This window comes from Delphinapterus leucas, chromosome 7, assembly GCF_059928025.1.
Source record: "Delphinapterus leucas isolate spDelLeu-1000000601 "Yukka" chromosome 7, BTC_Dleu_Yukka2, whole genome shotgun sequence".
Taxonomy (NCBI): domain Eukaryota; kingdom Metazoa; phylum Chordata; class Mammalia; order Artiodactyla; family Monodontidae; genus Delphinapterus; species Delphinapterus leucas.
Window position 1 is genome coordinate 100,373,183 of NC_143135.1, and position 27,631 is coordinate 100,400,813.

At 55.5% G+C, this 27,631-nt stretch overlaps 1 protein-coding gene across 9 annotated transcripts; it reads left to right on the top strand.

Annotated features, from left to right (window-relative positions):
• The first annotated feature begins 1,100 nt into the window (after positions 1-1,100).
• On the top strand, positions 1,101-26,586 carry SLC37A2 (solute carrier family 37 member 2). 9 transcript variants are annotated; one of them, XM_089915769.1, is made up of 20 exons: positions 1,102-1,760; positions 8,511-8,598; positions 14,413-14,494; positions 14,949-15,042; positions 15,179-15,257; positions 16,901-17,036; positions 17,429-17,505; positions 18,386-18,552; positions 19,068-19,105; positions 19,404-19,556; positions 19,888-19,978; positions 21,472-21,534; positions 21,805-21,890; positions 22,367-22,415; positions 22,588-22,661; positions 22,913-22,991; positions 23,132-23,229; positions 23,473-23,537; positions 23,752-23,808; positions 25,334-26,586. In XM_089915769.1, exons 1-19 carry the CDS (start codon positions 1,499-1,501, stop codon positions 23,780-23,782), a joined length of 1,812 nt encoding a protein of 603 aa, XP_089771895.1. In that variant the 5' UTR covers positions 1,102-1,498; the 3' UTR covers positions 23,783-23,808; positions 25,334-26,586. The 9 variants fall into 9 exon arrangements, with proteins under 9 accessions (XP_089771896.1, XP_089771895.1, XP_089771897.1 ...); XM_089915776.1 differs by lacking the exon at positions 8,511-8,598 and adding an exon at positions 5,777-6,005 and having other exon boundaries at positions 1,680-1,760; XM_089915775.1 differs by lacking the exon at positions 8,511-8,598 and adding an exon at positions 5,303-6,005 and having other exon boundaries at positions 1,717-1,760.
• The last annotated feature ends 1,045 nt before the right edge of the window (positions 26,587-27,631 follow it).

Here is a 27,631-nt window from a genome sequence, read left to right on the forward strand (position 1 = left end):
GTCTGGAATGGAAAGATAGACATTCCCCACTACTGAAGTCTGGATAGCACCCCTGGAGCCCTTGCTGATATCCACGTACTCCTCCCATGTAGCTTCAAGTGACCTCAGCCGCTTCCCTGGCTCCTCTGTATTCAACTTTCTCCTTCCCTCTAGTCCTTTGGACACAGGCAGCTCTCTTCCTGGTGATGTCAGCTCATTATCCCATTTTATTTTCCACCCTTAATCTGCCTTCTTTCAGGCCTAATGTCTTTTGGGTGTTACTGACCCCAGAGCTGTCCATCATACGTTCTGGGACAGCGGGTGTCTGCTGGAATTGTCCCAGGCAAACCAGCATGGGTAGTCAGTCTTCTCAGATGGATAATGCCCACCTCCCTGACCTGTAAGAACGAAATGAATGTACATCTGGGCACCCTGTGTGGTATAATTAAGGGCTGAGTTAGCAGCTGGTAGCTGTGCTCTTCCTCAGTGTTTCAGCTCCATACCTTAAACAACCCAGCACAGCTTCTTCCTTCTATCCCCTGTCCCCTTTCCTTTGTAGTCGTCTACCTCCTGCCCTCTTCTGTTTGTTGCTGTCTTCATTTCTGCCACGAGACCCCTGCCCCTGACTGCCTGGCGTTACCGGAGGGTTTTACAACTCTGTTTACCTCTTTTTGCCTGATTCCGGGGCTGGTAGCGGCCAAGCCCACTCTCCTGGGTCTGAACCTGTTTGGTGTAGCCGTTACTGCCCTTCTCTGACCTTGCACTTTGGGTCTGGGCACTCCTAGGAGTGAGGGGCAGGGTGGGCTTAGGGCTGAAATCTATTTGCCCAGACAAGTTACTAGTTCACGTTCTATTAACCATTTTATTCTCCAGGCCAATGCTTCCCTCTATAGTTAGTTCACCCTTGGGCTCGTAGACAAAGATCTCACAATCACTGCTTTTTACAGGTGGAAACATACCCTGGAAATCTTCAGGCTAGAGGTCTGCAGAGCACTTTTAACAGCACGGAACTCTGCCTCAGAGGGGCCCTTCACTGTTGCATGGCTGCGGGCCTTCAGAAGGGAGAGCAGGAGTGGCCGCTGCACAATCACCGTGGGGAGTAGAGGCGGGGCGGGGGGTATCAGTCTCTCCGTGGACGAGGTGCGGTAGGGTCTTGTCTGGCTCACTGCGTGATCTGGAATCTGAGTGGGAAAGTCCCTGTTGGGACACCTACGCTCCCAGGGGGCGCTGGCACTCAAATCAGCGTCCTGTGGGACGCTGGCCCTCCAGCCTGCCTCAGTTTCCCGATCTGTGTCTGCGCCACAGCTAATCAGGATAGGAAGGCACTGCAGGAGCAGCCGAGGGCAGACGGAAGGTCACGCAGAGCTGACTGAATCTAGGATCGCAGCTTTCGGTTCCCCGGAGGGAAGTGAGCCGACAAGCGCAGGCCAAAGGAGAGGCCCCAGAGGCTCGGAGGGCCGCGGGTCCCTAGCCCGGAGGCAGAGAACGAGAAAAGTCCGTGCTCGAGGCCGGCCGGAGGATGGGCAGTGGGCGTGCACTTTGCGCTCGGCCGGGCCCGAGGGCGGTCAGGCGCAAGGGGGCGGGGGCTGAAGGCCACGGTTTGCGGCGTCGGGGCGGGCCGGCCGGCGGGGCATTTAAACTCTGGGGACTGCCAGCTCGGGGCGCGTGCCCAGCTCTGCATCCTCCTCTGCTTCGGCTTCGCTTCGGGTATCGCCGGGCAAGATGCGGTCTTCCTTGGCGCCGGGCGTCTGGTTCCTCCGCGCCTTCTCCAGGGACAGCTGGTGAGAGGGCCTGCGGGGTGGGGGGCGCCGGGCCAGGACGGCCTCCCTCTCCCTCGGGTTTGGCGGATCCAACTCGGGCGGCCGGGAGTCCCAGCGAGCTGGGGGCGGGGGGCGGGGGGCGGTGCGGCGGCGGGTTCTGACAGGATCTGGCCGGTCGGCGGGGAGGTGGGTGGCACGCACGCCCTAGCTCGCTCCGCCTCCGCAGGACCCCTCCCTGGGAGGCTGCCCAGGAGAGTCTCCGCCGATGCCCGTTTGCGTCCGCACCTTCAGACACGCACACACCCCCACCCGCCCCCGGGGAGACCTTCAGAGCGCCTCCTTTATCGCTGAGCACCCGGGGGAGCCGGGCTTGCAGGCTAGGGAACCGAGGTCAGGGCGTGGCGGAGTTGCTGAAAAAGTGGCCATTGGAGTTGTCGAGTGGTCCTTTTGGTCTCTTTTGGCCCTTGGATAACACGAAGGCCAGAACCCAGTGGTCCTGGGAGCTTGCCTTGAGGGGTTCTGGGCCCTGAGAGACACCCTCCCGGGAGGGCATGCGTCTCAGATCAGAGCAGCAGCTGCACCTCGGCAGGGTAGTCACCCCAGCGGCGGGCCAGCGGCTTCCACAGGAGTTTTCCTCCTGACCAAGGAGTCCTGAGGAGGCCGCGGATCGGGGCGGGGGGTGGGGGGGGTGGTGGCGGTGGTGGAGGGCTTTCAGCCCATTCTTCATCAGAGGCCACACTGGAGCAGTTTGCTTGGTCTGCACAGAGTTTTGGTTTTGTTTAATATTGTGTTAGTTGCCGTCGTTTACAAATTATAAAACAATGTAGATAACCAGATTCCTCGCTTCTCTGATGTAACAGTCTCAGGCTTAAATTCCCCAATTATATCATTAGGGGTAGGAGCCCCTTTTAGATGGGGTGCAAGCTCTTAATATGGCCAGCTTGTTCCCGTTTTAAAACAGAAAATCCTGCATCCCGAGCCCCCTCAGTCCTGGGCAAATCAGGATGGTCAGTTGGGGACAGTCTCACACTCCCAGCCTTCCTCACTCACTGGGGACAGTCCTCACACTCCCAGCCTTCCTCACTCATTTAGATTATTTATTTGGTCCTTTTTGAGTTTAGGACTCTTAAAAGATATTTTTCAGAAAAAAAGATAAGATCATGACTCTCGTAAGGATATAAAAATGAACATGTGTTAAAAAGATTTTATTTCACTCATAATGAGGGTGCCAGAAGATGTTATAATTGACACAAAAGAAAAACCCAGGGAGGGGAGAATGGGGGGTTATTGTTTAATGGGTACAGAGGTGCAGCTTGAGAAGATGAAAAGGTTCTGGAGGTGGATGGTAATGATGGCGGCACACCAATACGACAGTACTTGATGCCACTGAACTGCATACTTTAAAATGGTTAAACGTTAAATTTTATGTTACATATATTTTACCACAGTTTTGAAAAGAGAGAATACAAAGAACGTCCCCATTTGTAAGTTAGGCATATTGAGGCAAAACTGATTGGGAGGGAAGACTATTGAAACTCTTGTCAGTTCATGGACATATTTTATATGACTTACCAGTTACTTACCACTTTATGGAATTCAAGCTCAGTGAAAGACAAGAGTCAGATAACTTGGAGGGGTGTCCTCTGGGCAATGCACAGTTCTCCAGAGAAACACACATTTTTTTCCCTACAGTCTGCCCTGCTGGGATCAAAAATAGTCTCAAAGAAAGATTATTCTTGATCACAAAATAGGGTTGGTCTCATTAGATTTGATCTGATAATCTATATACATAATTTACTGTATAGGCCTTGTTAAGTTCACTTTGCTGGAAGTTTTCATAAGGGATCTTGGATTGGACTTTTAAAATCCTTCTATTATTTACTGTTCTGAGATTAGGAAGCCAAGCCAAGAAACTGTCTCCACTAGGTTTTACCTGCTGTACCTATAAATTTAGGCAAATTCCTCTCTTCTTGAGGTCCCCAAAATATCCTAAGTTTCCTGGGCCTGCCAGGGAGTGACCTTCCTGATTTGTGTGTAAGGGAACACAGTAAGCCAGTTTTCTTAGGCGGGTTTTGTATTGGCTGTCAACCTTAATTCCTTTAAAGTGGCAGCAATATCTGATTAAATGAGCATCATTGTCAAGTACGACATTCCAGGCAAGGCCTTGGTAGTAAAACCAAGTTTTCTAATATGTTCTGGTAAAAAAAAAAAAAAAATTCCTATTGAACTTTTGCAAATAACCATATTTTATAAAAAGCAAGAAGACTCAAAAAAAGTTTCTGAATTCCGAGGGGTCAGGCAGGGAGAATAAGGTATTTACAAATGTTTCAGTTTACAAAAACAGGGTCTCCTAAATTGTTATGGGTTACAGACAGCTTAAGAAGAAAGAGAAAGGGCTTTCTTATATACTCAGAAGATTGAACACTATAACAACATCAGTAATATTCCAAACGTGACAGTCATTCCTTATCAGTTCTTTCAGTCCTAAGTGATTAATTCTTGTTCTGCTGAATCTTGGGTTCGCAACCACATAAACCAGTCAGCTTCTTTGCTGAAGAGTTTTGGAAATCCTGACTCAGTCCACTGGTATGTTCTTAAAGATATCTGAGTGATGTCATCAGGAGTCCGTACCCACGAGTGTGTACCTGGTCCTGTGCTTTTCTGAGACAGTTCTTGTTTGCTGAAGGTAAAACCTTTGGCCTATAGCTGACTGCACAGCCTTTAGGGAGCATCAGAGTAGAACAAAAACTATCTGTAAGGGACAGAGACCTAAAGAGGTATGGATTAACTTATTAATGATAATTTTCAAAAGTGAATGATATGATGAGAATTCATGACAAGAAAAATGCAGCTAACAAGGAAGTCTGACTATTCCTGAGGTATGTAAAACAAAATAAAGCCAATCCAAAAAAAAAAAATTAGACAATGTCTAAAAACACACTAAGGCTAATTTCAAAGAAGGCAGTGAACATTATATCTGATTCATAAAAATAATGAGCATAATTTTTATAGCGGAAAAAATCTTGAGATATATAAAAACCCCAATACATAATTTACATAATATACAAGGAGATACCAAGAATGTTGACTGAAGAGATTTAGTAAGTCTGGAGTAAGTCCTAAACATCTATGATTTAATAAAACTTCATAGGAAAGTCTGATGTACATCCCCAGTTGAAAACCACTGACCTAGAAGATGCTAGATTCAAATTAAAGAAGGAAGGTTGCAGCCCAGGTAACATTTAAAATCATAGCTGAAATCATGACTGGTAACATTCTACTGTTATCACCAGGCAAAGCACCACCAGGGTGCTGATGTATAGAAACAGATCATAGACCAAGAGGGCATTGAGAAACCTTTAGAAATTTCTCGCACAGCAAACAATTTCTGAGATACTTATATAAGTGAAATATTCTACGACTCTTTTTTTCCCATAATAAACAAAAATATATCTCATTACCATATATGTTCAAAGTTGTATCTCTCTGCCACTATTGTTCCTAGTAGAGTCTTATTCGTATACATTAATTATACCCTTTAACCAAAGTAACTTATATTTCAGAGAAAATGAGGGGCAGGGAGAGTGGATCACTGTGAACAGCCTGTCCCACTCCAGCATTTTAGAAGAGCTCAGGAAGGCACAACTCCACAGGCACACACGTCACTTACACACTTGTTAAAGTGTGACTCCAACCACTGTGTTCTCCCACATCTCCCGGGTTTAAGACAGATCCGGATTGAAATCCTCTCACCACTGTGTGCCTTGTGTAGTTAACTTCTCTGGGACTCAGTTCCCTCGTGGGTGAAAGTCAGGTGGGTTCTTGAAGGCAAAAGTGATCCGTGAACATCCTTGACCTCCTGTGGCTGATGGAGGGCGCACGATAGGTGTTCCTTTACTTCTTTCCTGATGCATGGAGGTTTGGACTCCTAACAGACACCGAACGTCGATGTAGCTCCTACTGTAGGCACACTATCGTGTTACACTGTGAGGCCTACAAAGATGATCAAGACACGGTCCTACTTTCTCGGAATTAAGGATCAAGCTGGAGAGAGGGCGTGTACTCTCATTATCACATTTGCTGCTTCCACCTGTACCCGAGGAGGGCTTTTAAGCAGAAGTGAAGAAAGCAGACGGTCGTGGAGCAGGACACCAGAGGGTGGGCTGGCCCTGAGCTTTGGATTCCTTGTTTGTACCGTGAGGATACTTGTAACACCTACCTCGTCAGGTCGCTGTGAGGATTAAAGATTGTCTCGAGATGCAGCAGGTAAAATACTTAGATCAGTGCCAGGCTCATATTAAGCACTGACTAAACATTAATTATTGACTATTTTTCTACTCGCATTTCCTACTGCTCTGTACCAGGCATTGTGTTTGTGGCTCACTGCAAGGTCTTTGTTTGTTTCCCCACCTAATTCCCCATTATATGGGTATAATGAGGCACAGAGCAGTTATGTACCTGGTCAAGCGCCGCATAGCTAGAAAGTAACTGAGGTGAATTTGAATCCAGGTTAGTTAGACTCCCAAGCCCACGGTCTTTCCTCCCGATTCGAGTGTGGGAGGGGAAAAGAAAACATAGCCTTTGGACTTGAGACAAATCACTAAACCTCTAAGGCTCCAGGTCCTTGTCTTTCAAATGGAAATAGCAATATACCTCTATCCCAGGGTTTTAGTGAATTAAGTGAGAAGATATTTAAAGCACTTAGCCCAGTGCCTGGTGTGCACTTAGTACTTGGTAATTGCGCGGTGCTTGTGAGTTTCTGTGGCGGGAGGGTTTCATCTTCATTAGGAGGAACAGGTAGCATTTGCCTTGGTGGACCTGGAGGTATTCTGAGTGGAGCCGTGGAGCTGGCGAAGGCACGGCAGTGAGGACGTAGCCTGTGTTGTCAGCACTGGTCACGTGCAGCCGCAGCTGGTGGGAGCCTGGGGCTTGAAGGCGCGGTCCCCGGACAGGAGGCTGAGAGGCAGGCGGCACGAGGTGTGCAAGCAGAAGGCAGAGACTGAGGAGTTTCTGCCCAGGAGGATGGCACTGCCCCTCCTTCTCCCGTCAGGGCCCCCGGGGTCAGGCAGTGTCCTCGCAGGAGCCACAGCCCCTCTGAGTCCTCCCAGGCCCTGGGCCTGGCCGGTGCCCCGCCTTCTGTGCCAGCGTCTGCGTGGGCACGTCTGGGGACAGATGGCAACGTGGGCATCTTGCCAGAGAGATGAGTATGGCTGCTGATTCTGGGGCTGGGCCCGCTTCCTGGGGCCTGTGGGGAGGGAGCAGTTCAGGGCTCGAGGAGAGGAGCCTGTGGGAGGAGGACCAGGTGGCATTCCTGCTGGATGAGCAGGAATGGGTGGGGCACTGGGCAGGCAGGAAAGCAGGGGCCGCGAGCTCCCAGCTCGCTGCCCTCCCCCAAGCCCGCCAAGGCTCTGCCCCCCGGAGTTTGCTGAGGTCCTGCTGCCAGATGCATCGCATCTCATTTCATCAACCCTTATGGACCTCTCACGTGACAGGACTTTACTACCTTAGTCAAAGGAAGATCAAAGTGAGGCTGAGAGGCGAAATGTTATCTCAGTTAGTCCTTAGGGCAGCCTCATGTGACAGGAGTTTACCATCCCATTTACAAGAAGCTCAAGCTGAGGCTGAGAGGTGAGACAGCTTGAGACAGCTCGCCCAGGGTCACAGCAACAGAACCAGAAGCTAAGACGCAGCCTTTTTTGGTTTAACGTCCTTTTCCCTATTCTGCCATGGCCTCAGACCAGGGACCCAGATGCTGCAAAGTAGCTTTCTCTTGTCTTCCTTCTCTTCCTGGTAACTGCCCAGGGATGCCCGGTAAGAGCATCAGAAAGGGCTCCTTAAAAAGAGTGGTGTGGGCTTCCCTGGTGGTGCAGTGGTTGAGAGTCCGCCTGCCGATGCAGGTGACGCGGGTTCGTGCCCCGGTCCAGGAAGATCGCACATACCGCGGAGCGGCTGGGCCCGTGAGCCATGGCCGCTGAGCCTGCGCGTCTGGAGCCTGTGCTCCGTCCGCAATGGGAGAGGCCACAACAGTAAGAGGCCTGCGTACCGCAAAAAAAAAAAAAAAAAAGAAGTGGTGATGGCGAGAGGCAGCTCCGAGAAGGAAGGAGAGAGCCTGGTGGAGGATCTGGAGGGCTGAGACCACCGTCCCCGTCCCCACCCGCTTCCCTTCCTCGGGCTCTTCAGGCTGACCCCCAAAGAGCATGTGGCCTGCGTGGCTCCCTCCCCCACCTGCACATGACTGCTGTCTTCTCCCCCAGCCGCCTTCTGCTTCCTCTTCGTCTCCGCTGTTTCCTCTTTCCCTCCTTACACAGCAGACTGATGCGCACCTCCCTGGCTTTGGGTGGGGCGGTCGGCCTCAGGGGCCACGCACTGGCCTAGACGGCAGCCAGGCTTTGGGGGTGGTCTGTATGGATGGCCAAGACCTTACTTCTTCCCGTCAAGCTGTGCCACCTGAGTGCTGAGGTCAGAGCTGAGCGGTCCCGAAGCAACGCCAGAACTGGAGTCAGACACCAGGGTTGGAGTCACTGCAGCCCACAACGCCCCCATCTGATTGTCCCCAAACTGGTGTGCGGGGTGGGCGGTATCACTGCTCTCGTTTTGCCCACTGGCTCGTGCCTCCTCCCCTGGGTCCTTCATGCTGGGGAGAAGGAGTAGGTGAGGGTGGGCCATGGGCTAAGCCTCCAGGGAATCCCGAGAGCAGAGTCCTCATCTTAGCTCCCTGGGGAGGAGGGCCCCGCCACCATCAACGCATTCCCACCTGTGCTCTTTGCGTAGCCGCTCTTCAGAAGAGAGACCACCAACTGCCCGCTGACCACTTCTTCCAAACCCTACCAGCTCTCACACTCCTCCAGAGTTTTTCCAGGTACCTAAACGAAACCACATGCTGTAGCTAAAAGCCACGTCTTTTCATTCTGTCTGAGCACTCAGGCTTCCCCTGCCTAGATTCCTTCTCAAGGCAAAGCAATCTAGCCTATATTTTCCACTCTCCTAAAAAAGACCATTATCTTATCTACTCATTCCTTCTAGAAAGTCCCGGGCTCCTTGTGCTACTGGCCAATGGCTCCCTTCTCTGGGAAGGATCTTGGGACCGAGCCCTGTGTCAACCTGATGTCTCTGAGCAAATGCCCAGGTTCCATCTGGAGGAGGGGCAGCAGGTGGAGGAGTCCTTGGGCTGGCTCTCAGCCCCAAGAGGGCTTTGTTCCTCTGTTCTCAGAGGCCCTCCCAGACCTGGCCTGTCCCGTCCCATCTTGTCAGTGGAAGGCCTGGCTCAGGGCTCTGCCCTGTGCTGTCTGTTCCAGGCTGGCCTTTCCCTACCAGGGTGTGTCCCAGTGGCAGTGGAGGGCTTGGCAGGGGGCGGGGTGATGGCATTGTCACCATCGGCCTGGTTCTTACTGTCCCCAGCCCTCTCTCCTTTTCAGATCTGCTGAGTCCCAGGACAGGCATGTCCAAGGACAGGCCACCAAGTGGCACTTTCCTCCGGGCAAGTGTCAAGGTCACCTGCAGCTACAGCCAGTCCAGTCTGTCCCAACCTGAGTAGCCCGACATCTACTAGCTGCCCCAGACTTGGCTTAAGGGCTGGGCTGAGGCAGGAAGTGGTAGGGATTGGTCAGTGAGGGAGTTTAATTCCCTGTTGGCCTGCCACGGGGATAGGAGCCATCACCACTGTCAGCAATGTTGTTGCAAAGCAGGGAGGGGGATGCAGGGACCGGGGATGACTGGGCAGACGCTGGAGAGAAGACACCTCTTTCCACTGTCTCCTGAGGTCAGCATCCTTCTGCTGGGCTCTTTCTTGTTTTCTGTTGTTGTGATGGTGGTGGTAGTAGGTCCTTTGGGGGTTTTGTTTGTTATCTGTTGCTGCTTTGGCAGACTTGTTCTTTGCCCCTACCTCAGAAGCGTTTCTAGTGCAGAGTCTTAATGAGGTCCATAAAGCTATTAGCGTGCTCATTTGAAAGAATAAGTTGGACTGTCAGCTAATAGTTAAGAGATAGCTAGTCCACCTCTCTATCTGACTTAGTTACTCAGTAACCAGTGCCATGTAGGGGGAGGTGAGACTCTAAAAGTGCCATCTCTTGCTAACACAGACTTAGAGGGTCATGGGGTGGGCACCCTGCCTGGAGCAGTCTGTGGGCCTCGCCACGCACGTTCCTGGGTCTCTGGCCTGCTTGCCCAGCCTGGCCAACACCTGGGCTGCCATCCCTCCCCCTCGCAGCCTCCCTGGGGCAAGCTAGGTGAAGCCCGACTGTGTATTTTTCCCCCTGCTCCCTTTCTGGGGCCTCTTGTTTCTGCAAGAAGGGCTTGTGAAAGCAGAAGTGAAACTTGCGGGTTCTACAGGCATCAGGAGCACGTCAGCTATCTTCCCTTTGAGCTACTGTGAGTTCGACAGCCTTTGTGTCAGCCCAGCCCTTTACCAGACCCATGTCCCCAGTCCCCTTTGAACTATGGCACCTTGGCCTTTTTCTCAGAAGAGCTGCCAGAGTGGAATGGAAAGAGGACTTGACTAAGGGGAGGCCCCAAGTATGCTCTGCCCAGCTAGCTGTGCCCCTCTGGGCTCATGCCGCCATTGTGCTGTGGTCCAGGCAGGGAGTCCCAGAGGAGGCCAGTGCCCATCCTAGCATCGCACAGCAGTTTGAGGTCCTTCTGCCCCACCGCCTCCCTCCCTGTGACTCTCCTGCTATCTTGGGTGTCAGGTTTTCTACTGAGGGATGGGGTTAGAGCTGAGAGAAAGGTCAGGCCGAGCTTCTGGACAGGGCTGGAATCTGGCAGATCAGCTTGACTGTGGATCTCTGCTAGGTCTCCCTGTCTACTTCCAAGGGAGAACATGGGTGGGCCCAGTGGACCAGCCTCTGCTGTCTCCCCGTTGCAGGCTCCCGCATGTGCACTGGTAGCTTCGGGGCATCTTCGTGTTCCTCTAGCCCACCTCTGTATACTAGGCATGTGGGAGGCGTGGCCATGCTGGCCTCCAAATCCCTACCTTACAGGCAAATCCAGGGCCTGGAACCACCACCGCTCAGAGGAGTTTGGTGCTAACCCACACCCTGCTCACCTCCCGTAACAGAGCAGCACGGGCTGCCTCCGCCCCCTCCAGCTTTCCTTCCTCAAAATCTGAAATCGTAGTAGCTGTCATTTTTAAGTGTCCACCGGGTGTGAGGAACATGTAAGAGCTGTCCTATGCATCATCTCATCAGCCTGTCAATAGCCCTACGAGAAAGGTGATAAACACTACTTTGCAGACCACTAACAGGTGTAAGGAATGAAATCAGGTTTCGCCTGATTCCTAAGTCCTTGCTCTTTTCTCTTACAGAGACCAGCTCCCTGAAATGCACCACCGAGGGTCTCCCCAGAGGGTGGCTGGCGGTGTGGATGAGGCAGAGGGAACCAGCCCTACCTTCTGCGAGGAAGCTTGTCTGGAGCTTCCCAAACTAATCAGCAGGGCAGAGCCCTGGGTCTTCATCTGGCTTAGCCTGGGAGGTGCCCGGAACCCTCTGACATAGAAAATCCCACCCCTCTTCAGTGACTCCCCATCACCCCAAGAGACAGTCGAAACTCACCCTAGGCCCTCCATGATCTGTCCCCTCCCTCCTTCCCCACTCCTTCACCTTCCATGCTTGGCCCAGTCCCACCTTCCAGACCTCTGGCTACATAGCGTTCCCCAGACAGGTATTATTGCTGTTCACGCCTCCGCACTTTTGCACACGTACTTCCCTCTCCCTGGCGCCGCTTCCCGCCCCAGCCATGGTGGACCTGGCCACCTCCTGCTTGTTTGTGAAGATTCGGCTGAAGCCTCACCTCCTGAATCCTTTCCTGACACTGCTCCCATCCCAGCTGGTCTCGGTGTCCCTGCTTCCGTGTCATGCAGGGCTGCCCTCTTTTATGGCACTGTCGCACCAATTCTGTTTGTCTCCCTGCTGACCTGCGAGCCCCTGGAGGGCAGAGGTCTCTCTTACAGCTTCTCTGGGTCCCTAGCACAGTGCCTGGCATATGGCAGGATGTGGATGGGAAGGCAGTCCTGTTTCTGCCAGAGAGAATCGAGATGTCAGAAATGGGCCTGGGTGTGCCTGCTGTCCTGTCTTAGCTTCTGCCACGCAAGGTTGGGAGGGACAGGACTCCAGAAGGCAGATAAGGAAGAACACCGGGGACCACAGGCTGGAGAAAGCCAGGGCAGGTGACCTGAGGTGGGCAGGTGTTGGCACTTGGGGCTGAAGCAGTGTCGTGGTGGGAGGAGCGAGGGAGGAGAAAGGTGGCTGCCAGCAGGGCTGTGCCATTTGATCCCTCATCGTGTCTGAGCATCTCCTGCGTGGGCTCGGCATGGCTGAGTTGCAGCCTGGGCCTCCCTGCCTGGCCTGTCAAGGAAGGACAGTCAGTGCTGGGGGGGTGCTCAGTGGGGCCTGGGGATCCTTCAGGCCCAGAGGAGATCTGATCTGTCACCAGGGTCAATGGCTGTATCCAGGTGGCAGCCGAGATAGACTCAGCTGATCCCGGGGGGTCGTAAAGGTGGCCCAACAGACACGTAGGGACTAGGGTGAGAGTTACATTGTGTTCCCTGGTCTTTGAGCTAGATATGGTTGGCACTGTCCTCCGTGGGCATCTGATGAGGAAACCGGAGGCAAAAAAGGCTTAGGAACTTTCATTTGGTTACACAGTAAATTAGAGTCATCCCTCAAAGCTTTCAGCTTTTTTCCAGACTCAGCAGCTCCCCGGGCAGGACACTGGTGAGTGTTATCGGTAGGGCTGTGATTTTCTTCCATCTTGTGCACTTTGAAGAAGCCTCACTGGGCAGCCTCTCCAGTTCTCTCAGAGACACCCCCAACCCTGCCACCAGATTCTGGAAGTTCCTGAGGTAGGAGTCATGAGCCATTTGCCAAGTGGAAAACATTGCTGCCACCAAGCTTGTGTATGTCACGGGGTCACTGTGACAGTCCCTTGGAGTAACCCCAGATTCCCTGGAGAACCCCTGGTGACTCCCCCCCAGCCATGCACCCTCGGCAGTGGGGAGCCAGAGAGGCTGGGCAGTAGAGAAAGCATAAGATTCAAGCTCGAGAGAGCTTCGTTCTTAGTGGAATGGAGAGCCACCGAGAAATGTTAAGCCAGGTGACAGCGGGGGCACATGTACCTTCAATCTCTTCAGAAGATAAACTGTGAGGCAGTGGAGGGAATGAGACAGAGAACGAGTCCAGGGGTGAAGGGCCCTGGTAGCCCAGCCTGAATTCAGCCTCTGCTGAAACACCCCTTCATCTCACAAGCAGGAGCCTTCACGACATGCTTGGGAGGAAGTGATTTGGGGTTTGGAGGCAGATCCCTGGAGAGGGCAGACTGAGCCTCCAGTGTCCTGGTCCTTTGGTTCGTGGATCCCAGGGGTAGAAAGTGTTTCAGGCCCCCTTCCCCTTCTTCCCCACCTTCTCCACGGGCTCTTTAAGAAACCAAGGCTCTGGTCTTTCTCCTGGGCTAGAGTCCATGCTGAGGTCTATTTTCCATGTACTTCCTGGCTCCTGGCTGCTGACTCGTCTCAGCTGATGCTGTGACTCAGGAGGACATGGAAGCCCTTCCTCAGAGCCTCGGCAGAAGGGGAAGGGGGAGCACGCAGTGGAAACTTCGGTGGTGCCTGGCTGAACTGTTCTTTCCGCCCCAGACCAGCGCATGGGATGAGAAGCACTGTGTGAGAGGGCCCATGTGATGTGTGAGCCACAGATGGAAAGGATGACCCCTCTGTCCAGTGGAACGGACTAGGGCAGAGGACCTGGGCTCTGTCACCAGCTTTCCTTCTGTTGCCACATTTCCAACTAGGTTTTGGGCTCTGCCCCTACTGGGCTGCAGCAGGTGCTGTTTCTGCCATGTTCTAGGCTTAAGAGCAGCGTCGACTTCACTTTATTTTATTTATTTATTTTTAAAATTAATTTATTTATTTTTGGCTGCATTGGGTCTTCTTTGCTGCGCGCGGGCTTTCTCTAGTTGCGGCGAGCGGGGGCTGCTCTTTGTTGTAGCGTGCGAGCTTCTTATTGCGGTGGCTTCTCTTGTTGCGGAGCACGGGCTCTAGGCACGCGGGCTTCAGTAGTTGTGACTCACGGGCTCCAGAGCGCAGGCTCAGTAGTTGTGGCGCACGGGCTTAGTTGCTCTGCGGCATGTGAGATCTTCCCGGACCAGAGCTCGAACCCGTGTCCCCTGCGTTGGCTGGCGGATTCTTAACCACTGCGCCACCAGGAAAGTCCCGACCTCACTTTAAAGACAGACCCTTCTCCCACATCAGCCTCCTGCCGGCTTCCAGCATGTCCAGTATTTTAAATACAGTTATATCTCCCTGCCCCCATCTCTCACACACACAGAGGCACCCCGATCTTAGTGAGGCCAGAGAGAAGCGGAGGTGATGGGCAGTGGTAAGAGCAGGAGGGGGTACTTTGGTGTCGTCTAGGGTGCTGATGCTGGGCTAGCTCTGTCGGGAGGCCTCGGTAGCAGGAGCAGGGACATGGGGCCCCCCGAGCACTCTGGCCTCTGGCGTCTGTTCCTACCCTCCCCTTGGCCTCTGCCCCAAGGAACTTGTGTCTGGAGGGGAGCCTGATGTAGAAGAGTTGGTGGTGCTGGGGCTCTGAGGCTGCTAGAATGGGCACAGGTGCATGCTTCCTGGACACAGTAGAGGCGGAGGTCCGAGCGCCCTGCCAGCCCAGCTGCCCACCTCTCCCTGCAGGTACCGAGGCTTCATCCTGCTGATCACTTTCCTCATCTACACCTGTTATCACATGTCCAGGAAGCCCATCAGTGTCGTCAAGGTGAGGCTGGCCTGGGCGTAAGGAAGAAAGCAGGAGATGCTGGGCCCCAGCAGAAATACACTTCCGTAGAATGGTCTGGAACTTGGCATATAACCATCCTTGTTCCCTTACCTTGGTCACTGAGCCCGCTCCTTCCCCCTGGCAGAGTTCCACTTTCAGCAGTTCTCTTTTCCCAGGAGAGTTTCCTGGGTTTATTCACCAAGACGGTGGTGTCGGGGGCTGCGGGTGGAGCCAGAGAGCAGACACCCTGGGCCCCGTGTCTACCCTGCGCGTAGACCCCCGTTGCCCTTCACCGAGGCTCTGCTGTGGCCACTTGCCCCTGGAGCCAGTTCTTGCCGGAGGAGGGAGCATGGGGTCCGGTCGAGGGGGGCAGCGGGGCTGGTGTGTTGGAGGCTGCTTGCTCCTTTCGGGGCCACAGGATGCCCCCTGACCTGTGCACCCGTGGCTCCTCCAGAGCCGTCTGCACCACAACTGCTCAGAGATGATCCAGCCCATCAGCGACACCCACAGGCTCAACGACACCACGTGGTGCAACTGGGCCCCATTTGGTAAGAGCGGGGCAAGCTGTTCTTTCCCACAGCCCACTCCCCCTACCCAGGATAGGGTCAGCCGGGGCCGGAAAGGGCTTCCTGCAGGGGCGTCCAAGCAGCCAGCCAGCTTTCTGCCTCTCCCATGGTCTTTCAGACCAGAGCAACTACAAGGAACTCCTGGGGGCAGTGGACAACGCCTTCCTCGTGGCCTATGCCATTGGCATGTTTATCAGGTAAGAGAGAGGCGGAGCCTGTGACTGCCCGCAGCAGAACCGTTCAGAGCTGCTGTCTCCCCTTGGCCGACCTGGGGGCAGCAGGGTCAAAGGGAAAAAGCTCGGGGCCCCCGCACATGGAAATGAGACGACAAGACTTGCACACGTCATGTCAGCCCGTAGTCAGCGTGCTCCCACGGTTACCGAGCCTGCTCCTTCACCTGGCCAGCTCCCACTTTTAGTAGCTCTTTTCCCTGGAAAGGCTTTCCTGGATGTCCTTTTGAGTTTATGCACTCAGATGGCAGTGTCAGTGGTGTGGCTGGGAAATGGTTTGTCCTAGACCGGGGTCCTTCAAGGATAGCCCTGGATGCTAGGAAGACCCCAGCACGGCTTTTACGTAGCAAGCGTGATGTTTGTTCCCAGGAATCAAAGATGACTGAGGCAGGGTACCACCTCCAGAGAGCTCACAGTCTAGTGGAGTGACCGATAACAGCAGCTAGGTATAAAGCAGTGTGGTGGCTCCCAGACAGGTGGCTTCATACGGGGCGCTCTGGGGGCTCCGAGGGGTCACTTAGTGTGAGCTGGGATTAGAGAAGAGGGGTTGGGGAAGGCTTCTTGGAGGAGATGACACTTGAACTAATGAAGAAGAATTGGGCTTGGCAATGCAGAAATGGCTAGGTGGAGGGAATGGCATGGGCAGAGTAAGGCGAGTGTGAAACAGCATGATCTGGGGGGACAAGTAACAGGTTTACCAGAGTGTAAAATGCAGGAGATGGGGCTGAAGAATGAGGTCATTGTGTACCAGGCCGTGGGCACAGGAGAACCTCTGAAGGGTGGCATGTTCAGATTAACATGTCAGATCTCTGTGAGGGTGACAGAAGGTAGATTTGAGGGCGAGTAGGACTGAGTACCAGGTCACACTAAGGAACAGATCTGATAATAGCTCAGCTGAGCTTTGAGCAACGCCTGAGTGAGAACAATAGTAATAGAGATGATAAAGTAACGACGCACTGGAGAGATGTAAGTAAAAGGTACAGGTCTTGGAGGTTGCTTGTGAAGGGTGGGGCGGAGAGGCAGGAAACTGAGGTAGCCCCGTGGTTTCTGGCTTGAGTGGCCAAACGTGGTGGCGACATCCACTCAGATGAGGGGCACAGGACACGGGGCGGGGTGGGGGGCAGAGGCAGAGGCGTTCTGATTTTGGAGTTGTTGAGTGGCAGTTGTTTTGGGGAGCATCCCAGTCAAAATGTCTGGAAGGCATCTGGATATGATCGTGAAGCTCTGGGGGAGAGTTCAGGGCTGTAGATATGCAGCTGGGCTGTGTAACGTATACGTAGCTGGTAGTTAAAACCATAAAAGTGATGCAAGAGAAAATGCATGAGAAGCGCTGGTCAGCCAAGGGGGGAGGCAGGTGGGCCACGGTGACCTCACAGAGGCCACGGAGAGCGCACTTCAAGGTGCTCGGTCAGCAGCGTCAAATAAAGCAAAGGAGCCCAGTGAGTGGGGGACCGAGGGTGTCCCCGGCGTGTGGCAACCCAGAGGTCACTGGTGGTCACCTTAGCGGAGGCGTTTCAGTGGCTTTGGGCTGGGGGCGGAGAGATAGGAGGTAGAGAGCCGAAGGGCGCAGGTAGCAGAGACTACCATGGATCCAACTCTCTCTTCTGCAGTGGCATTTTTGGGGAGCGGCTCCCCCTCCGTTACTACCTTACAGCCGGAATGCTGCTCAGCGGCCTTTTCACCTCGCTCTTTGGCCTGGGGTATTTCTGGAACATCCACGCGCTCTGGTACTTTGTTCTTATCCAGGTACGAGCCTTGGCCTTGCACTCAGGCCTCTGTTCCCGGCACAGAAAGATAGTAGAGGCTGCAGGTCCTTCCCAGCCGCCCCAGGTCCCGGCGCATCCAGCCCTGTGCTCCTTTATCACGATGCGGGGTCCCATTGCCCATTGCCTGTGGTCACCCTCGTGGGCTCTGTGAGTTTGCGCTGAGCGTTACCCTGAGGTCCGTGGAGGTGCCTGCGAGGCCTGGTCTCTGCCGTGGGGATCTGGGGCCACAGGAGAAATCAGCTGGTGGGTTAGGGGGTGCGTGCACGCAGGTGAAGGAAGGGGGTGCGTAGTGTGTGCTGCGGAGGGGCCCCCATCCCAGAGGCTGCACCGCTCAGCCCGGGCCTGTCCCGCCTCTCTCCTCCCTCCCTGCAGATCTGCAACGGACTCGTCCAGACCACGGGCTGGCCCTCCGTGGTGACCTGTGTGGGCAACTGGTTCGGGAAGGGGAAGTGAGTGTGATGGGACAGGAAGGTGGGCAGCGCCTGGGGGGCTGGGCTGGTGGGTCCCTCGTGGCCCCTGATGTGATTTCAGGGTCAAAGATTAGAAACTTGCCTCCTTCTTGCTGACTTTCACAGGCCGAGATACACATGTTTTAGTGACTAAAAGCAGTACTGATTTTCTCATTGCTAAGGTTTTGATCCTTAAAACCTGCAACCTCAGTTATGCTTTTTTCCTCTTAATAGATGAATTTCCATTTTGCGTGAAGACAAAAACGAAGCCTATAAAACTGTGTTTGTATACACACACACACATATATATGTGTTTGTATATATTTATATATATATATATATATATTTTTTTTTTTTTTTTCCTTGAACTGGCTTTTGTGCGAAAGTTTCTTTAGGGCAGGGTTTCTCAACCCTGGCACTATTGACATATGGGGCTGGATAATTCTTTGTTGTGGGACCATCCTACACAGTGTAGGGTGTTCAGCAGCCTCTACCCCTAGATGCCACTAGCGCACCCACAGCTGGGACGGTCGGAACTCTCCAGACGGTGCCCGTGTCCCCTGGGGGCAGAGTCACCCCTGGTTGAGGACTTCAGAGTCACGGCCTTAGGGCAAGAGAAGAAAGGGCTGGGGCTCTGGGCCCTGGGGCAGCAAGGAGCCAGAGAGTGCTTGCTCAGGGAGTGGCTGGGGAGCGGGACCCCCGGCCTTGCTGTCACTCCCTTGACACCAGCAAACCCTCCCGCTCCTCCCTGAGGGGGTCTTCAGCTCAGAGGCTGCAGGCAGCCAGCTTTTTGCACTTGGTCGGGCGGTCGCCAGGAGCCCTGTGCTTCTCTTCTCACTTTTCCCGTTCTTCTCTCCCTCCCTCCCTCCCTCCCCTCCAGGCGGGGGCTCATCATGGGCATCTGGAATTCCCACACATCCGTGGGCAACATCCTGGGCTCCCTGATCGCCGGCATCTGGGTGGATGAGCAGTGGGGCCTGTCCTTTGTGGTGCCCGGCATCATCACCGCCGTCATGGGCCTCGTCACCTTCTTCTTCTTAATTGAATGTGAGTGGAGCCCTCCCTCCTCACAGGGCCGGAGCTGAGCCTCCCGGTCAGGCCCTGGGAGAAGGCGTGGGTAGCGTGGGATCGTGGGGTCAGAGCCACAGATGTGTGACTTGGGACAGACAGCCTCTCTGAGCCTCAGTTTTCTCATGTGTGACAGAAGTATAACAACGCCTGCTTCCCTGGGCTGTTGAGCGTTTCCATGAGACGTGAGACTGAGGAGGGAAAGGTTGGGGGGACCTCTCCACCTTTGCTGCCTCTTCCCAGCTCCCTGACAGATGGGTCAGGGAGTCAGGGCCATGGTCACCTGTAGCAAGAGAACGAAAGTCCACGAGGCAGTAGTGACACAACTTACTGTTAGGAGACCCAGACCTCGAAGGTGGCCTCCGGAGCCCCGGTGCCATGCTCCCTTGTGCTGGAAAGTCAACTCACCCGCTTTGAGGAGGGGTGGGGACCACACGCCATGCAAGGTGAGGGCCTGGCCTGCTGGGAAGCTTCTTAGAAGATTTTTCTTTCAGACCCAGAGGACGTGGACTGCTCACCGCCTCAGCACCACGTGAGTCCTATCCCTGCCCTCCACTCCACCCGGGGGCTGGTCCCAGGGAGGCCTGGGGAGTTGGAGGAGGGGCCTGTGTGCCCACAGTTACTTCACAGGCCCTTGGGTGAGGGCCAAAGTCACGCCCTCGGGGGGCTCCCCGACAGCCTGACGGGCCCGGCAGGATGTTAGTCCAGTCCAGGAAGGGGACACATACCTCTTCCAGCGTGGGAGCCCCTACCTCTCACACGGGCTGTGCCTCCAGCTGGTGGGAGGTGGTACGTGGACGTGCCCACAGCAAGGGCTCTTCTCTGCTCAGGGTGAGCTGGAAGAGAACGTGGACAACGCTGAGGACCCTGGCAATGGACCCCACTCTAACAGAGAGAACGGCCTGGAGTCTGCCGTCACCTTGTCCAAGGAGCCAAGTGCTCAGCCCGCTGCCATCAGCTTTTTTGGGGCGCTCTGGATCCCGGTGAGTCTTTTGTGGACTGGAAGGAGGAGAGAGGCTCTCTAGATTTTTTTGCTGGGTCTCAGGAGATGGGGATGCTCAGGGTGACCTGTGGTTTCCAGAATTTCTTTACATGCAGTGCCTAGGGAGGGCGGCCCACTTGGGGAGGGGCACACGGGAGACTCGTCCAGACACAGCATATCCGGGCCACAGGCACACTGCTGTTACTGAGGCTGGAGAGGTCCTCGAGGCTGCTTTGTGCAGTGGGCGGTGGAAAGTGCTGGGTTGGGGCTCCGCTGACGGACCAAGGGCGTCTTGCCCCTGTTTCCATCGCGCCCTCTGTTACGCTCCCCAGGGTGTGGTCGAGTTCTCCTTGTGTCTGCTGTTTGCCAAGCTGGTCAGTTACACCTTCCTCTACTGGCTGCCCCTCTACATCTTCAATGTGGGTGAGTACCCGGGGAAGAAGAGGTGAGGAACGGAGGGGTCTCTGAGGAGGAAACCTGTCACGTGACACGTACGACTCCAGCAATAGGCAGGATTTCTGCTGAACCTCTCCTAGGGCAGGAGGGAAAGTTTTTTTCTTTAATGGGAAGCTAAACCTTGCAGATGCACCCTCGCCCCCCACCCAGTCCCTGATTCCAGCCACTTTTCCTCCCTTGGCGCTGAGTCGGGGTTAGGAACTCAAAGCTCTGTTCTGCAATCCTCCCTAACTTCTCCAGCCTCAGGTATAGGAGAAGCCCCCCTCCAGGCTGCTTGGCTCATAGGTGGGCGGGACTGGAGGGTGCTGGAAACGGTCTGCCTTTTGAGCGCCTCCAGGAGCCCCTTAAGCCTTCCCCCCAGCCCAAGGAAGAGGGCCTGATGAGCTACCCCCACTGCCTGTAGCCTGGCAGTAAACGCTGTTCTCTTCCAAGGAGGGCTGCCGGGAGCCTCAGGGGATTGATGCCCTGTGCCTGGGTCTGCTGGGCTGCCCACCTTGTGGCCCTCCTCTCCCCTGCCTCTGACCCTGCCCGAGGATGGACAGATGAGGAGAGGTCACTCTTGCGGTTGAAAAGGATGTTTATGTTCCCCTGTCCTGGATCTCTGGTTTTCCACACGTGGAGCTACTCTATCAGGGAGCAGTTCTGCCCCCAGAGCCTCAGAGCCTCAGAGCCCCACCAGGGCCAAGGACCACTCAGCCAGGGCTGCCGGGCTCCCTCCAGGCCCCGTGGGAGGGACGAGGCTGCTCTCCACACAGCATCCTTGCACCGAACAGGATGCGGTGGGGATGAGTCAGGGCCAGGTCTCAAGCTGTAACTCACCCCCCCCAGCCCCGCCCCCGGCTCCATCTGAGGGGCCTCTCTCGACGACGGGGGTAGAGCACCGGGGCAACCCTGCGGTCACCGACTCTTTGTTCTGTGGCCTTGATGCTGGCTACAGAGTGTGAGTCAACCTTGAGGGCTGGGCTACAAGTCAAGCTTCTGGGCGTCCCTTTTTCTAATTCTAGGGCGAGGTCTGGGACCTGAGGTCCCCATTTTCCCACAAGCCTCCTTCCTGGCTCTGTTTATAAGTAGGGACCTCAAATGGAGGTGACAAGCTTCTATGGGGACCAGCTGCTCGGTCAGGGGGAGGGCAGGAATGGGGCTGGACAGGCTGAGGCTCAGTGAGAGCAGTTGTACCCCCAGTGGGACAGGGCCCTCAGGGGCCAGATCCCAGTGCTTTCATAGAAGGGCTTTTCCGGGAGGTCAAGGCCATCCGACAGGACTGGGGGCCAGAAAGGGCATCCGGTCCCAAACTGCTGCAGACTCGCTTGTGACCTTGGCCAGTCATTTCTCCATGGGCCCCACTCCTTCCTCTGAAGGTGATACTGGACCAGGTGTCTGCAGGGACGTTCCCAGCGGTGGCCCTCCAGGATGTCTGCCCGGAGCCCCCAGGTCTGAACACATGCTTTTGTTTTCCACAGTTCACTTTACTGCCAAGGAGTCCGGGGACCTGTCCACGCTCTTCGATGTTGGTGGCATCGCAGGTGAGGCCATGCCCTGCTCTGCCTCTAGGCTGCATCCCCCTCTTCTCTTGTCAGGGTGCAGAAAAATGGGACAGGTCCAGTGGGATGTGACCTAGGCAGGTGGCATCCTGCCCAGGTGGTCTTCCCGTGAGCAGTGGGTGCGGGGAAGGCTGCAGAGGGAGACACTCAGCTGGCTCTGGGTACCCGGCCCCGGTTCGTGCTGGGCTGAGTGATGGGGCAGTGCTCGGGGTCCCACGTGCCTGGGGCGGCAGTGTGCACGTTGTGTTCCAGGCGGCATCCTGGCGGGGCTCATCTCTGACTACACCAATGGCAGGGCCACCACCTGCTGCGTCATGCTGATCTTGGCTGCCCCCATGGTGCGTAGAACCTCAAGGGCAAAGTGCGTGTGTGTCGTGGGCCGCTGAACCCTGCGCACGCCTGGGCATCACGCACACACCCGTCTCTTTGCGTGTGTACATCCCTGTGCACGGCCAGGGGAGGAGAAGCCAGGGTCAGCACAGGAAAGAGATCCAGACTGAGGATTTTGGAAAGGGATTCGTGGTTATTTGGCCTTGGTGAGAAGGGGGAGGCCAGCTGCTGAGCTTCTTGACCAAGGAAAGAATAAGTGATTGAGGTTCGATATGAGAGGAGACTTTGGGGGCAAAGGGAAATGATAGATTACCACGTATTAGACCCTGCATCCCTGGGACATGAAGACCGAGAGGCCTGGGTATGAGAAGGCAAAGGAGAAAGGGGACCCCTGGGGTTCCCAGACTTCCGGTCTCCAGTCTAACAGAGGCAGCCCGTGGGGAAGCCAGGCTGTGATCCTGTCTTCCCCTTTCTCCTCTCTCAGATGTTCCTGTACAACTACGTTGGCCAGAGTGGGATCAGCATCTCCATAGGTGAGGAGCTGGCGCTGCCTTGGGGACACCGCGAGGCTGGCTTGGGGACGTGGGTGGGAGGCTCGGGGAAGTGGAGGTTCTCAGCCTGACGCCTGGGGGACTCACCCGCTTTGGGGTTGGGGGTGGCGGTGCCCTCTCCTCTCTAACTGGGCCGTCTCCATCACCACGTCAGTAATGCTGCTCACCTGTGGAGCCCTGGTCAACGGTCCTTATGCCCTCATCACCACTGCTGTCTCGGCTGACCTGGTAAGCGGAGCCACCTCGGGGATTGGCCAGGGCCTCTGTCTCCAGGCACATCTTCACGTCTCTCCCCCTGCCCCCGCCCGCAGAGACGAGATCCTCAAAGTCCTTCAGAATCCGCCATCGGCCCCCCTTTCTTCCCAGCTCCAAGCCCCCCTCGCTGCCTTTCCCTGAGCCAGTCCCTCTCCTGGTCCCGGTCCCGGTCCTGCTCGGTGCCGCCTCTTGGTTCAGGCCTCCCCACTCTGCTCTCTCCCCAGGGGACTCACAAGAGCCTGAAGGGCAACGCAAAGGCGCTCTCCACTGTCACGGCCATCATCGATGGCACTGGATCCATAGGTCTGACTCTTGCTCTTGGCTCTCGGCAGCTGAGCCCCAAGCCTGGTCTCGGGCGCACTCTTGGGATGCTGCCCTCTTGCGGGCAGGGAGGGCCAGGGTCCCTGGTGCAGGGCCCTTCTCTCATGCTGTGCTCCACACAGGTGCGGCTCTGGGGCCTCTGCTGGCCGGGCTCATTTCCCCCACAGGCTGGAACAACGTCTTCTACATGCTCATCACTGCCGACATCCTGGCTTGCTTGGTAAGAGCTTTGGGGTGCACAGATGGGTATGGGGAGGGGCCCTGTCCTGCGGGGCTGGGACCCTGGAAAGTCCCGAAGTGTCCAAAGTGGTCCAAAGTGTCGGCCATCCAGGGCTTTGCTCGGAACCACTCTGCGTCCCGTGGGTGAACCCCTGCGGAGTGACACTGTGAGCCAGCCGAGCAGTCACCTAGAGCTGGGGACCAGCCACGTGCTGCACGCTGAGGTCGCCCTCCCTCCCCTCAGCTCCTCTGCCGGTTGGTGTACAAAGAGATCCTGGGCTGGAGGTCATCCCTGAGTAGAGACAGAGGGTAAGTCCTGCGGAGGGAGGGCCGGAGCCCCGCCTGCCCGGCCTCACTTCTCGCGGGAGTCAAATCCGGCGCTCAGCTGCTCTGCACCAGTCTGAGCCTCGCTCCAGCCCAGACCTCAGGAACTTGGAGCCGGAAGCTGAACGTGCTCCGGGAACCCCTGCCTGGCCCCCAGCCCCACTAACCTGTCCTCTGTTATCCCCATGTGTCTCCATAGCTCTAGTGTGGCCCTAACCCACGCGCGGTAGTATTTTCCTCAAGTCCCGTGACTTTTGTGAGTATTTTCTTCAAGTCTGTAACTACTGTGCCCTTAGAGTGCATGCAAAGCCTCTCTCCTCCAGTGCGATTTTTCTGACTTTCGCTTTTTCCTTGGGGGCCAGTTCCAAAGACTCTGAGTCTGGACGCGGTGTGGTGCTTGGGAAGTGTTTCCTAAGGGGCCGGAGCTGCTGTGAAGGTTGGCAGCCTCTCCTCCTTAGGGAGAGCGATAGGGCTTTGGACGTAGACCCCAGGACAGAGGGGGCAGCATCCAGGGAAATCGTTTTCCCTCTGAACTTGGACTCTGAGCCGTCTGTGCCTCCCGAAGTTCAGAAGCCAAGGGCATCTGGCCCCTCTGCCTGGGGTGTGCGGACAAAAGCAGCTACCAAGCAAAGCCTCTGGAGCAAAACCCAAAGCTGGCCTGCTGTGCTCTCTGCCTGTTGCCCAGCAGTGGCGGGTGTGGGGGCCGCGCAGATAGGCCCATGGCTGAGGCAGGGCGCTAGAGGCTGGGCTGCGCGGCTGGTGCTGGGGTTGGCAATGTTCTCTCGTGGCCTTTCTGGCTCTCCTTAGGAAGCTCTTGCTAATGAGAAGCTGCCGGAGCGATGGACCTGGTCTGGATGGTAAATGTGAGGAAGAGCCCACTGGGGTCATGGTAACCAGCACTGTATCTGGGGAAGAGCTTCCCTTTGAGGAAGGCATCGTCCGGGTTCAGGGGGAGAAGAATGCAGGGCAGGAGGCATTAACAGAGTCTGTGCCCTGCCCTGCCCTCTGGAGGGGGAGCAGTGGATGGCACCTCACGTGACCAGTGCCCCCTCCACCTGCTGTCCCCCGGCCAGGCCTGGGGGGACATTGGGAGGAGAGGAAGTGATGCAGAAAGGGAAAAGAATGGGTGCGTAGTAAGCGTCTGCTCTGGGGGTGAGCTGTACTGGCTTCCCTCTCAGCAGCCTTGAGAGGTAGATGTTCTCACTTAGAGGTGAGAGAACAGACGCTCGGAGCTCATGGAACATACCTCAGGCCTTTAGCTAGTCCCAGCAGAGCCTGAGTTTGACCCCAGGTGTGCGGGCTTGGCTTCTCTCTGCATCCTCAGCGGGTCCTTCTCTGAGGAAGGCCTGTGTGGGAGAAGCAGAGTCACTTGCTTGGGCAGAGGGAGCCTGGGGCTTGAAACCAGAAATGCTGGACAATCCTGACTTCTCTGCTCACCTGCTTCTGTAGAGCCTTGGGCACCTTCTCTGAATGTCTGCGTCCTTGTGTGTCAAATGGGGCTGCTCGTTTCTAAATACCTGGTAGGGCTGATCTCAGGCTGCGACAAGCTGGGTATGTGGTACTGCTTTGCAGAGTGGTCAAACGCGGTACAGGCATTGTAAGGTTTTTCACGTTATTCTGGCTTGGTGTTCCCTGCTTGCTGAAGAGGTGACAGGGAGCCCTAATGATAGCGAACGGGATGAAAGGCAATTATTAAGGGACCCTCGGGACCTGCCTTCCCCGTCCCCACCGTTGGGGACGTCCTCACTTTCTCTCCCATTGCCTCTCTGCTCCTCACGCAGGTATAGAGAAATGTGAGGACCCGATCGCAGCAGAAACTTGGAGGGCCCTCGCCGGGTCCCACAGTGCACCCCCCCAGGAGGCCGAGGCAAAGCCTCTGGGCCCAACACCAGCCAGCGCAGCCCACGAGGCTTCCATGGGCTAGGAGACTCTCCACTGGAAGGGGACCACCAAGCTTGAGGCCACGGAAGACTCAAGGGCCTTGTTGGAGGACGGAGGGGACGCAAAGTGCCCACTGAACTAAGGCACCTTGAGACCAAAAAATGAGGGGGCAGCTCCATGTGATCAAGACCAGTTTAGTATAGGGTCACTTACAGGGTGGGTTGGGGCTCGGGCTCAGGTGGACAGCGGTCTGGGAGCACTCCACACCACCAGGGGTCCATCAGGACAGTTTTATAGTTAACCTGGGGCAGGGGGGCGGGTACTTGGAAACAGGACATGCATTCTTAAAATTTATGAATGGGTAACTAGTCTCGTGGCTGCCGGGAATACGTCAGGGGAGGTTTTCATCATTGTTTGGGGACTAACAGAGCATAGAGGCTGCCTGGTCCTAAAGATTATTAAACAATATCTATTAACTACAAAGCCCTTGATGACAGAGAAGTGATTTACCGCACAGTATACGGTCCTGGCTAGGGGGGCGGAAGGAGAGGAGGAGCTGTAAAGGCCCCGAAGGCGTCAGTTGCAGCGACAGCGATAAAGGCCTGAGCTCTGGAGGCCGCCAGTGGAAGGGATCAGGGCTGAGTGGTGTCTGCATTTTGGTACAAGAAGGGATATGCTCAGACTCCTGCTTGTTCAGATTCCAAGTCAGAAGGCAGAGGTTCAGCAGGGCCGAGGCCTGGGAAAAGCGTGTCTCTCCTTCTCACGCTAAACGTGAACCTCTGTAATCAGCCCGTACCTAGAAGTGGCTATTTCAGAGCCACCCGGCCTCTCTTTGTCCCTTTGTCCACAAGCCAGCTTTCTCTGTGTGTTTCCCCACGTTGGCACTCCTCCATCTACCCTCCATTTGATCCTGTTTCTAACTCCTGACCCATTCTGATTAAAGCGTGATTGCTGTATCCTCCAGGGCAGGACTAGGGAGAGAGGGGAGGTGTCACTCCCGACTGTGAGGGCCCCTTGCCTGCTCTTGTCCCAGCCCTCTGTGTCCCCAGGGAAGATGGCTTGTCAGGGCAGTGCTGCTGTAGGGGAAGGGTGGGGCGGAGGGCATGACCAAAGTACCAGTCATGTTATTAAATATTTTGATAATGAAATGCCAGTGGTTACCGAGTGCTCACTGTTTGCCAGCTGTGCTCTAGGAATGGAGTAGGTAGTGGACACAGAAAAAGGACTGACACCCTAAGCACAGGCACTGGGGTGACGTGACTAGCAAGGTGGGAGGGTGCTGCTGGCTTCGTTCAGGCAGCTGTTACGTGTGCAGCTCGCAGCCCCCTGCAGCTGGCCTCTCCCGCGTGTTCTGGCTGCCCCAAACCCTTGGGTCTGCCAGCGCTTGGCATTTCTGTCTGCCCTCTGAAGCTGCCCATTAAGCCCCGATATAGATGTCGCCAGCTGTGCCTGTGCTCGTCCTGTCAGGGCTCATGTGGGCCGCTGAGGCAGCATCCCAGGGCCACAGGGTGGTGTGCTGGGGAGCTGACAACTGGCGTGCCCAGAGGACGCAGTCGTGAGGACACCGGGACCCGCGGGCGAGCCTGTGGGCAGTTCATGGGCGGGATACAAATCCCTCCACGCTGAGACAGGTTATACACACGCCAATGGTGACAAATAGCAAGTCTCAAAGTGCCCGAGACCCACTCTGGCTTTAAAAGCAGGAGTCAGTTGGGATGTCAAAGTCCTCAGGCCCCCAGGGCGGAGCTGCAGCTCAGGTTCAAGAATGCGTCTCTCAAGATCAGGTTTACCTGGGGCTTCCCTGGTGGCGCAGTGGTTAAGAATCCGCCTGCCATTTACCTGGGGCTTCCCTGGTGGCGCAGTGGTTAAGAATCCGCCTGCCATTGCAGGGGATGTGGGTTCGAGCCCTGGTCTGGGAAGATCCCACATGCCACGGAGCAAGCCTGTGCGCCACGACTGAGCCCGCGTGCCTAGAGCCCGTGCTCCACAACAAGAGAGCTCACGCACTGCAATGAAGAGTAGCCCCCCGCTCACCGCAACTAGAGAAAGCCTGCGCGCAGCAACAAAGACCCAACGCAGCCAAAAATAAACAAAACAAAACAAAAAGATCGGGTTTAGCTGCCAGCAGCACTCAGGGAAGCCACTAGATGGCGCCATCATCCCACGGTAGAGCCCGTGCCTGGGCTCCCTTTCTGCTT

Excerpts from the sequence above, each read along its gene's own strand:
- SLC37A2 (XM_089915769.1), top strand. The coding sequence starts at position 1,499 with ATGGGCAGTGGGCGTGCACTTTGCGCTCGGCCGGGCCCGAGGGCGGTC. Across the intron at positions 14,495-14,948 it reads AGCCCATCAGTGTCGTCAAG|AGCCGTCTGCACCACAACTG; the intron begins GTGAGGCTGGCC and ends TGGCTCCTCCAG. Across the intron at positions 22,416-22,587 it reads TGGGATCAGCATCTCCATAG|TAATGCTGCTCACCTGTGGA; the intron begins GTGAGGAGCTGG and ends TCACCACGTCAG.